The sequence below is a fragment of the Chenopodium quinoa genome, unplaced genomic scaffold, assembly GCF_001683475.1.
Source record: "Chenopodium quinoa cultivar QQ74 unplaced genomic scaffold, ASM168347v1, whole genome shotgun sequence".
Classification (NCBI taxonomy): domain Eukaryota; kingdom Viridiplantae; phylum Streptophyta; class Magnoliopsida; order Caryophyllales; family Amaranthaceae; genus Chenopodium; species Chenopodium quinoa.
Genome location: NW_018743389.1, coordinates 5,106,679 through 5,118,838, shown reverse-complemented (window position 1 = coordinate 5,118,838; position 12,160 = coordinate 5,106,679). Strand labels below are relative to the sequence as shown.

Here is a 12,160-nt window from a genome sequence, read left to right as displayed (position 1 = left end):
TGTTTTCAAATGAAAATGATGCTTAATGTGCTATTTGATAAAATAATTTAATTGAGGTAAATAATTCACAAAAAGAATGTAAACTAAAGTACTTTTTGACAAATTTACCTTAAAACAAACAAGAAATTTTAAATCACAAGGTCCTCACTTGTTAACAAAAAATTCCGATTGGAAATTCTTTGTTGTCTGAAAGGTAGAGGAGAGCAAGAGAAGACCGAACTTGACCACCAAAACTTATTTCAATCGATGAAAAATTATTGCTTCATCAATTGACGAATGACATATGGAAGGATTCCACCATGGTCGAAATAGGCGAGCTCAACCTACAAAACAATGGCATACAATTATTATTTCATAATTTAGCCAAGCACCGAAAATAAAAACAATCGAATTTTAATTAAAGGATGTTAATTATAATCACCTCTGTGTCAAAGCGGAGGGTGCAAACAAAGGACTTTCCATTGTCAGTTTTTACAGTGACATCTTGTCCCGGTCTAATCTCGCTAACTTTTGAAGGGAGGTCAATTGTGTATCTCTCGTGACCGGTTAGTCCTAATGTTTCGGCATCTTCACCAGCCTTGAAACATAGAGGGATAACACCCATACCTACAAGATTACTTCGGTGGATCCTCTCAAAACTCTTAGAGATCACTGCTTTCACACCCTGTAATCAAATTATTTATTCTCTATTATTAGGCATCTTCATAAGAACAGGAGCAAAGAAACCTAATACACCATTAAAATCCACTTACCTGCAACATTGGACCTTTTGCAGCCCAATCCCTAGAGCTACCACTTCCATACTCAGCACCGGCTATGACAATGGTTTCATGACCAGCCTCCTTATACCTCTGCAATTAAGATTGAGATTGAATGTATTAAGTCTCATGCAATTAACTTTCATTTCTAACAAAACTTAAAAGCCAACATAAATATCATTTTTAAAACAATAGAAAAGAGATTTAGTTTTTACCATAGCAGCATCAAAAACATACAACTTATCCCCAGTTGGAATGTGAATTGTTTTTGGACCCACTTCTCCATTCAAGAGCTTGTTTACAATGCGAATGTTTGCAAAGGTACCCCTTGCCATCACTTCATCATTGCCTCTACGGCTACCATATGAGTTGAAATCTTTGCGATCAACCCCACGTTCAAGTAGAAACTTGGCTGCAGGACTATCCTTGTGGATGCTCCCCGCCGGTGAGATATGATCGGTAGTTATACTGTCACCGACATTAAGAAGACAATAGGCATCCTTTACTCCAAAAGGTCCAGGTGGATTCAAGCTCATATTCTTGAAATATGGGGGTTCATGTATGTATGTGGAGTTTGAATCCCACTTATAGAGGGTGCCAACAGGAACTTCAAGAGAGTTCCACATGGGGTTCCCCTTAGTGATAGCTTCATAGGTACTTTTGAACATGTCGGGCAATACGCTTGATTGCACAACCTACACCAGCATAAAGAGCATTAAATTTCATTTCTCATCATTGAAAACAATTACTAAAGAGCATATTACAAAGGCCAAATACCTGAGCTATCTCATCATTGCTGGGCCAAATGTCTCTGAAGTAAACACTCTTCCCATCCTTCCCAGTACCAATAGGTTCTTTATCGAAATCAATATCAACCTATAAAATGCAAGATTATTGGGTTAATTGATATTTTTAACTTTGTGTCCCCTACAATAAAATAAAATAATTGAAGATCTGAAGATGAAAGAAATGAGAGAAGAAAAAGAGAAAAATAGTGAAACCATTGAATTCTGTGTTACTTTATTGGTTCTGCCCTTCATAAATTGAATTATAAGCAGTTGGAATTCTTAGTCATACTTTTGTTTCACTTTGTACACATGCACAGATAAGTGGATGACTGTCCCAGAAGAGAAAACCTACTATGGTAAAAAGCTACACACTCATACAAACTATATATCCCAGAAACATAACACATGATCTGGACAGGACATTAAAGAAGCCCAGATTGCAGGTAAACACAAGCACTGGGCAAAGTTGCCTAAGAAGTATGAGCCCCTGACAGCAGTGACTGCTGGATTCAGACCCATTCTACATGAGTTGTCCCAAAAAATCCCCTAGGAGAGAGGCACTAAAACCACTCGTAGATGTAATCACCCACAGAAGCAATACATTTATTATAGAATCAATATCCATCCACAAGAATTCTAGACACATCTTTATAATCCAATTCACCCAAAGTTGTATCCAGATAGCAAAATGTGTTAAATTTTCTTCACCTCTATATATTCCTTCATGGTTGTACATCACATTCACCATTAATCTAGAAACTCAAGTGCAGTAACAGAACCACATATAATAAGAATACCATCCATTCATCCAACACTTAGGTTTACCCCCTCATCAAAACAAATTCTTTTAATACTTTACACAGCCTTGAAATTTAAAACTCTAAAAGACATAGATATTTAATAAGTATTAAATAATGATGCAGTTCCACAAATTCAACAAAGCTTCAATTTAGTACCTCAGGGAAATGAGGAATTAATGCATTATCAAATACACAACTAAAAATAAGAAAAACTTTGGATGCCATAAACAATCTGAGCTCATCCCTACATCTGTGTCAAGGTCTATGTATCTTGACTATCATAAAGAACCATTGAATCTAGATACCATACATATCCGGAGGTAGTTGTGTACTTACAGTTCCAGCCAATGCATAAGCAACAACCAACGGAGGAGAAGCAAGATAGTTGGCTCGTGTCAAAGGATGAACACGCCCTTCAAAATTACGGTTACCAGAAAGCACAGCTGCCGCAACAATATCTGGATAAACGAACCAGGCACACAATACACCATGGTAGATTATAAGCATTTCTTAGTTGTTAGAAAGTAGCCCTAATACGAGCATTCAAGTTAATGCAATGCTTAATTTAATAATATGGCATCACAAACAAGACATAGACTATACAAATGCCAGTGTCACTGGAAATTCACTATCAACTACTGTATATAAGCATGTGTAATTCTTTTTTACATTTTAAAGACCTATACATATGTAGCTTTGCGGATTTCAGAGTGACCTCAAGCAGACTTGTAACAATAATCATGATATAGAAAAGAAACTGTGGTAAGAGAACAAAACTATTACAAAAACCATAAGTAAAGTCAACATTTTTACCCAGAGTTATATTTGGATTACATCAAAGAAGTTTATGCTAGAAAGTAGCAAAACAGAGTAACAGACAGAGCTAAAGCATAAATTAACACACACAATAGACATACCATTCTCAGAAATAGCTGCAGAAACAGATTCATGTAGATCACCGGAGTTTCCAATACAAGTTGTGCAACCATAACCAACAATGCTGAAGCCCTGTTGATCCAAGTATTTCTGCAGACCACTATATACAACACAAACCAAAAAAAAATAAATGATCCATAAACAAGCATTTTGATTAACTTTATTGAAAAATTATGTCATCAATAAATGAAAAAAACCATTACCTCTTTTCCAGATATTTTGTAACTACTCCAGATCCAGGAGCCAGACTGGTTTTAACCCATGGCTTGACCTGATGAAAAAATTATTATACAATTGGCTAAAAAGGATGACAAAAAAAGCAAAACAATCTACCAAATAGTATCTAACCAAATTGGCAAACAAAACAATATTATGTACAATTTTTTTGCATCACCTAGAGGGCAGTGAATGAAACACTCCTAACTTAAATAGTAACATGTTCAGAAACAAAAACCAGACAAAAACATACAACAAAACAGTGTAAGGTTTGGCACAAAAACTAGATTAATGGTACTGTGCTACTGTACTACTACTACCACCATGAGTAATTTTTTCTCCCCTTTAAGAATAATTTATGTGATAAGATATAGCCGTTAATAGAATCTCGGATACAAATACTAGTACATGCCTACTATAACATGCCATCATACATTGAACTCGGCAGTTTTTTTAATTCTAATCAAAAGAAAACCACATACAAGGGAATAGTAGGTGCAAGAAAATCCTCAAATTCAGAGCTTGGTAACATATAAATCTATAATACTAGAACCACCAATCTTACTCACAACAGTCTACAATTTACTTCATTGGCAAAACATTTAACAAGTAGGAATCTAATTGTGTTACGAGATTAATATTAGTTATTTTTTAGGTAGTTTTAATATATAAAATAATCATCACTTAAGGAACTTGTTCAATTCATTCAATTGACCACCTTTCAAATGGCAATAAACCAAGGAATTTAAAGAAACATATCATGGAATTGTTAATGCATCATCATTCTTCAATATGATAAGGATTTAACGACCCCTGTCAAGCACATACAAAAAATACAAAATTCAAATCCTAAGAGCAAGACATAAATCATAATCATAAGAGGCAAGTAAACTAACCTCTAAACCCAACTCAGTAGCTTTCTTTGCGACCAAAGCAGCACCCAACATAACACTTGGGTTTGATGTGTTTGTGCAGCTTGTTATTGCAGCTATAACAACACTACCATGCTTCAGTTCAGCAGTCTGGCCATTGAATGAAAATTTAACAGCTTTATCCTGCTCTTCTTTGGGAATAGCAAATCCCTACAAGATAACAATGTAATAGGTAATGAATTAACACCAAATGAGAGTCCATAATAACAATATATACAAGAGAGGTATAGTGAAATGAGTAGCACAAGAAATTAGAAAAACAAGTTAACAAAATTAAGCAGATGGTTTTACCTTAAAACCAACTTTATTGTTAAGACACCCATGCCAATCAGCCTTCATTTCCTTCAGGGGAACGCGGTCATGTGGCCTATCAGTAACAGGTCACATCAGCACCACACTATAGATCCAATGGAAATATTTATGAGAAGCGTACCGTTTTGGTCCTGATATGCATGGCTCAACATCTGCTAAATCCAACTGAAGATATGATGAATAAACTCTTTCTTGTTGAGGCTGATACAAGCATAATTTTATTTATATTAGAACATATATGCCAACATCACAGCCAAATGATAAAGCTATAAAAGTTTGACAAGTTTCAACCTCACTATAGTCAACAAACATTTTGTTTGCCCGTAAATATTGCTCAATCATAGCAACCTGTAATTAAAGAAACACAAAATTTAGTGATGGTCAACTTGATGTGAAAACTAATACTTCCTCTGTTCCACAAATATTGCAACAAAGATGAAATTACGCATCCCAAAACACATTTTATATGCTAAATATCTATAATATTAGAGTAAAAATTATAAAAAGTTGATATTGTGAAAGTATTTTACGAGACGAATCTAACAAGACCCCACATGACTAAATTTTACTTTACGTATAAATCATAATATGTGGTCAAACAAGCGTGATGGATAGTGTAAAAGTCCAATTGTTGCAATGTTACTAGAACGGAGGAAGTGTAGCTTAAAAATGCAGAAATAAAAGAAAGAGATAAGGTATATGTTGTAACTCACAGTCTCATCACTTCTTCCAGTCAATTTTAGGTACTCTAAAGTAACATGATCCACAGGGAAGAAACCCATAGTTGCTCCATATTCAGGAGACATGTTGGCAATAGTAGCCCTGTCAGCAAGTGACAACTGACCCACTCCCTCTCCTGTAAGTGCAAGAAGAAATATAAACTTCTGCAATGACCCTACTAATTAAATAACCACACTCCACATATAACCATCCACCAACTTACCATGAAACTCTACAAACTTGCCAACAACACCATGCTTCCTCAACATTTGGGTTGCTGTCAAAACCAGATCTGTGGCTGTAACACCATCGCGTAGTTTACCAGTCATCTTGAATCCAACAACACCAGGTAAAACCATGCTCATGGGCTGTACAATCAAACCCACACGGTGTTAGGGAGTAAAATATCCAAACCCTCTTTCATAAGGACTTCTAAACCTCAATAAAAAAAAAAAATGAAAAAAAAATAGATGATCAATTGAACCTATATACTTCTAACTTCTAAGATATTTTAGTATTAACACAGGGAATAGTAAAATAGCATGTATAGCTTCCTTTTCTTTTCTATATTTTAATTCAGAGCAGTTGTTTATGCCTTGTTTTCTAAAAAAACAATCACATAGTACTACACGTGGTTAAGCAATTCATCTAATAGAAAGCTTCTATTACAGAGCAGAGAGAAGCGGTGCAAACAGTAAAAAAAAAAAAAAAAAAAAAAAAAATCCAAGCACATGTGACAAAGTACAATTTAGACCATCCAAAAAAAAATCTAAGGTAATAAAAAGTGGAAATGTAGGAAGTGCAAGTTAATGGGAATTTCCAATGCCCACAAACATGGGAATCAAATTACCAAGCCCCCCCTTGGTACTCAAAATTCCCATGATTTGCAATTGCCTTCTGAAAAACCAAACAAGTTTCGTCAATTCCTAGGAAATTTGATGTGGGATTTTAATTCCAATGACATACAAATGCCTTTGGGAATGAAATTCAATGTCAACCAAACAACACCTGATACCAGACATATGCACAACATTTTTTTCCCCTTATTTTCTATTATATAATGTCACTTAAATCGACTTGCGTACTTTATTTCAGCCTTGACAGCAAATTTTGCATTATGATGTAAAGCAGGAATCTTATTAGCACCACCTACCTGGCCAAGCATAGTTGCCTCAGCTTCAATTCCTCCAACACCCCATCCAGCAACACCTAGCCCATCAATCATGGTTGTGTGTGAATCGGTACCAACAACACTATCGGGATAAAGAAGTCCCTCGTTGTTGAAAACTACCCGTCCAAGATACTCCAGATTGACCTGTAATTTCATGAAAACACATCTTGAATAGTTAACATAGTTTGCCCAAAAAAAACCAATCCCAAAATCAAGATTTCAAGGAATGAAATCATTAGACCTTACTTCATTAACATATTGGCACTTCTATAAAAAAATGTAGAGTCCTTTCAAGTTGGTAAAATTTTGGGTGTCAAAGAAAAATAAGGGAACTTGAGTATAAGCAGTATTATTACCATTAATTACTTTGTTATACGTTTTACAACAAACTATTACCTCCTCTTTAAATATATTGCGCTTATAACAGTTAGACTTTATTCTAGTCGTCCAGTTCAGTAAGTAAACCTTGGATGAACTTATAAAAATCAGCCTATATTTTCTCATCTCACCATAATTGTGCTCATAAAAGTCATGTGTTTAAATATTGGGTCAACAAAAAGAAATAACTAAAATTTAACATTTAATGGAACAGGAGTAGGTGGAATCTCTATTAAATCAACCAAATCATAAAGGACTATGTTATATGATCAAGAAAACAAAAATACATCAGAGTCCAATATTAAAATAAAATAAAAAATTTAAATAGTAATAATAAACATAAAAAATAAGAGAAAAAAAAAAAAATCTACACCAACTCTCTGGTCTCTCAGGAAGGCCCAGGAGCATTCAATTTCAATGAAAACTATTATAATATAAAAGCAAAGAGGAAAGAACAAAAGGACAACATGATTAAGCCAGTATGTTGCTAGCAGTCCACAAGGACAGTAAGCACTTACATAAAAAATTATATGTCCTACTAAACACTCCGGTAACAATGAAATAAATACATACTAGTAAAAATCAGCCCTTGCAAATGATCAAAATCCAGGAATTACTCTTACCTGGTGCACAATTCCAGAACCAGGTGGAACAACAAGCATGTTACGGAAAGCAGTTGATCCCCATTTTAGGAAACCAAATCTCTCTCCATTCCTCTTAAACTCGAGTTCCATATTTGCCTGGACTGCGTTTGCAGACCTTGCTACATCAACTTGAACTGAATGATCAATGACAAGATCCACAGGAACCTGCCATGCAAAGTAAGGAGAGTAAAGTTAAGATTACAGGATAATTTTCTTTTAAGTACAACTACTAGTTATATGGTTCTTAAGAAAATGAAATATTTACAAAGAAAGCACAATACTAGTTCAAGGCACAAAACATGGTAATACTCTTCCCATTTCTTTGTTGGGTTAAAGACATAGTTAAAAACCAAGACTGCTATAATAAAGCACAGTGAATGGCTTATATATTATACTGGGTCACAGCCACTGAACCACAATTTTCAGGTTCATCATAAACACAGAAAAAGAAACGGACCAATGGGTTGATCTTGTTAGGGTCACTGTTAAGGTTCTTCATGGCATCCCTCATTGCAGCCAAATCAACCACCGCTGGCACTCCAGTGAAATCCTAGAAACAAAAACAAAGCTTGAGGTATTTGTGTATTGGTCACAAATCTTCATACATAAACCAATACAATACCCAACCTTAGTAACAAACCTGTAAAAGGACACGAGCAGGCTTAAAGGGGATTTCGACTAGCTTAGGTGCTGAGTTTTCCCAGTCAATGATTTTCTCAACATCATCCTTTGTGACTTGAAAGCCATCACAGTTGCGAATGGCTGACTCCAATAGGATCCGAATGGAGTAAGGTAACTTCTCTGGGATATAAAACAACCAAGTCAAGAAAAATGTTAATTTAATCAAGTAAGCATTTAGTCATAGTCAAAGACTATACCAACAGAGTTCTAAAACCAAACTTACCAACTCTTGGATCATTAAGGCCTGGAAGACTGTAATACTTTCCAAATTCACCACCACCTGATTTGGGTAGACTGGTGAAGATTCCCTTGTAAGGATGCTCAGAAGCTGAAGAATTGTAGAATCAAAAGATTAGGAGGTTATCATCAGTTTTGATTAAAGGTTATTCAGTTTTAGTTAGTTCTTTGTTTATATTGCATAACCTTTAATGGTTACTCCGTATTTAATTTCATTCAGTACTTTCGATTCGAAAATTCAACAAATACCGAAAATTTGAAAATCCACAAATTCACTGCAACAATTCAACAAGTTGATTCCCACATCATATGGTGAAGCAATAATTGAATCAAAATTGAAGTCCAGATATTAAAACACTGCGAAAATCCGCAATTTAAAAGCTACACTCGGTTATATATTGGAGTAAAACAGCATTGTCTTGGTATTTTTAATTTTACAAAAACCTTCTTTGTTATTTTTTTTTTTTTTTCCTTTTGTTTGCTGTTGCACGATAACAATTCGACTAGTATCTTGGTTATTCAAAATGACTTTCTTTATAAATAAGTCAAAGATCTGTTATACTTAATGGTTAGAGATTCTTGTTTATTTATGAATAATACTCTGTAGCATAAATGGCACAAACATTATTCTAAAAGCACATAACTTTATTATACAAGCAATTTGTGATAATTAAATAAAGCACTACAATCGGAAATGAATAATAGCATAAAAGGCACAAACATCATTTTAAAAGCATGTAACACTATAATATATACATTTTCAAAAAAAAAGAAAAAAAAAAATTAGATAATAATAAAAGCACTTTATAACATCATTGTCATTGCATCCGATTACATCTAAATCTACGTACAACCGGGCGTAGCATCTACCAATTGGCAAAACCAAAAGGTTTTGCATCTTTCGATCATTCTTAAAGAGCATATTTCCATCAACATCAACTGATATAATACTATCGATGAATAAAAAGTCAATTACTTAAAATATAAACAATCCATGGTATGTATAAATCAATCTTACTTGTTCTTGAATCAACTCATATCATCAATCAATAAATTAAACTCAATTAATAAAAAATAATAATAAACAATCCACGATTTAATTAATTCAATCTTACTTTGTCAAAAAAAAATATTAATTCAATCTTACTTGTTTTCAGATTGAACCACAAACATTAAATTAATAATTATTATATAAATAATCCAACAATCACAACATCGATTTTGAACAAAAATCAAATTTAATAATGGGTGAATAATAAAAAATTATACCCATAGTTGCGATTCTTGGTTGGAATCGTTCAAGAGGAGTAGAAGAAGATGAAGCAATCTGAGTGACCGGAGATCGCCAGTTAATCACGTGACAGCACCGGGAAGTAGATTGGAAACTCGATGAGAATCGGTAACCGGAAACCGACTGAGATTAGAAGAAGAGGAGAGAAATAGAATGAAAATGATGAGGCAAAATGAGCAGGTGTTATTCTTAGCAATCGGGAAATGAAAGACGTCACTGATATTATATCATGACTTAGGTGATTCAATTCCACCTACTACCACCACTGCATTTAATTTTTAATTTTGAAAATTTGTTAATTACTACTTAAAAAAAAAATGGGCCTTTGTGAACTATTACCCTTAAAAAATTGTTAATTACTACCTAAAACTGATTAATTTTAGTAATTACTACCATTTTTTCTTAATCACCCTACTCAAGTTTTTTTATTTTTTAATTTTTTTGAACGCCCCTACTTAAGTTCTTAATGACATTATTATCCGTCTAAATTGTAATTAGTGGCTTTTAAACCTTTATTAATTAAATTAACCCTTGCACCATCATTTCACCACCTCCAGCAACCCCCTTTACCACCTCCGGCAGCTCCCCTACCTTAAAACCCACTCCCCTCTCGATCCCCACCACGAAACCCACCTTCCTCTTGTTCCTCACCATGATTCCCACCCCCCTCTCGCTCCCCCACCACGATTCCCATCCCCTCCCCTACCCCCACCACGAAACACATCCCCATTACGTGGTTGGGCTGTTTCCGGGGGCTAGAGAAGGGGAGGGGCGATAATCGCAGTTGGGGAAAGGAGACACTAGTAGAAAAAATGAATTAGGCAACGCACCTATGGCACCGGTTCTTGAAAACCGGTGGCAAAGGAAATGGGCGGGTGAAGCTAGGAGACTTTTGGCACCGGTTCCTCTTACAAACCGGTGCCAACTACAAAAAAAAAAAAAAAAAAAAAAAAAGAGAGAGAAGGGATTTGGCACCGGTTCTAAACAAAACCGGTGCCAACTGTTTAAAAAAAAACCGGGTTAATATGTTGCTAGCTTAATTTCTTCTTCTTTCTTTTGCCCCTGCTTTCCCTCTTCTTCGTTCTGCTCTTGCACTCCATTGAAGCAACTGGCATTTTCGCATCCCTCTCCATCTCGTTTTCCCTCCCATTTTCGCATCTCCTGCTCATCCCTCTCCTTCTCGTTTTCCCTATGGTTTTCGCATCTCTTGCTTTCCCTCTTCGTTTCCCTCATCCCTGCTCTTCCCCCTGCTCTTCCCCCTGCTTTCCCTCTTCGTTTTCGCATCTCCTTAAGCATGCACTCCATTGAAGCAGGTCTCTCTCTCCATTGAAGTGGTTTATGTGCATTCTCACTCCATTGAAGTAGCACCTACATTGAACCAAGCCTGGGCTCCATTGAACTCACACCATTGAACGTGGTATATATTCTCCATTGAGGCCGATTATGAGCTTTCTCACTTCCATCAAAACAAGCTTCGAGGTAAGGTATTTCTTGTGGTTGTGCGATTTCATTGATTTTTTCACAATCTAGGGTTTTTCGTTGATTTTCTGTTATTTTTAGTAATTTCAAGGTTATGGTAATATAGGGTTTGTAGTGTAATTTGCATCTGTTCAAGACTGCTTTGTAGTGTAATTTGCATCTGCTCATTTTCGTTATGAATTGGTTCAAGAGCAGCGTTGTTGAATTCTGCTAATGTAAGATGCTGGTTTCTACAGAGGCTTTTGGGTATGCATGGCGTAGTTGCTGCCATTTGCTCGAGACCGAGACTATAGTTGAGGTGTTTCTCATGCTAATTTTTCGTATTTATAAGTGTTGGAATACAAATTTTGTATAAATTCTTTCTTGTATGGTGAGTTTTATTAAGATCAATGCATAACCCCAGACTTTTGTTTTTTGTTTTAAATTTTTATAGATTCATATGTGAATTGAAGCACAAGTTTATAAGCTTGAAGACTACACATTTAGCTCAAGTGAGAAGATAGAAACAATACATCCATTGTACTTGCTATATTGGTATGAATTATACACTTTACTAATAAGCTATATTTCTTTCTCTTTATTGTTTTAATAAAAGTTTTTTCATGCTATTACGACTTGTGTATTATTTAATGACAAATAAATACAACAATATATGAAATGCTTGCATCATCATATGCCTAGATACCCGTTCAAGGCTTTCTCATTAGGAGAAAGTCTTGAATAGTCCCCGGTTGGGACTGTTCTTGAACGTTTACTCTCACTTAGGTGGTGAATGTATGTCTTTTTTTTCGATTTTAAGGAACATCTTGGCTTACCA

At 35.1% G+C, this 12,160-nt stretch overlaps 1 protein-coding gene across 1 annotated transcript; it reads right to left on the bottom strand.

The window, feature by feature from the left end:
• Positions 1 to 2: 2 nt before the first annotated feature.
• LOC110738479 (putative aconitate hydratase, cytoplasmic) lies at positions 3 to 10,076 on the bottom strand. Its single transcript, XM_021918891.1, has 20 exons — positions 9,843 to 10,076; positions 8,560 to 8,664; positions 8,296 to 8,456; positions 8,113 to 8,205; positions 7,635 to 7,820; positions 6,616 to 6,777; positions 5,686 to 5,830; positions 5,456 to 5,598; positions 5,034 to 5,090; positions 4,864 to 4,943; positions 4,722 to 4,797; positions 4,395 to 4,580; positions 3,486 to 3,553; positions 3,264 to 3,382; positions 2,683 to 2,804; positions 1,536 to 1,634; positions 974 to 1,453; positions 753 to 851; positions 422 to 664; positions 3 to 323 (listed from the first exon to the last, which is right to left on the bottom strand). Exons 1-20 carry the CDS (start codon positions 9,844 to 9,846, stop codon positions 255 to 257), a joined length of 2,697 nt encoding a protein of 898 aa, XP_021774583.1. The 5' UTR covers positions 9,847 to 10,076; the 3' UTR covers positions 3 to 254.
• Between the last annotated feature and the right edge of the window lie 2,084 nt (positions 10,077 to 12,160).

What these genes read in the sequence shown, in the direction of transcription:
- LOC110738479 (XM_021918891.1), bottom strand. An exon ending in CTAACAAGATCAACCCATTG is followed by an intron (nt 7,821 to 8,112) that starts GTCCGTTTCTTT and finishes TTTGCATGGCAG; the next exon opens with GTTCCTGTGGATCTTGTCAT. An exon ending in ACAAAATATCTGGAAAAGAG is followed by an intron (nt 3,383 to 3,485) that starts GTAATGGTTTTT and finishes TGTTGTATATAG; the next exon opens with TGGTCTGCAGAAATACTTGG.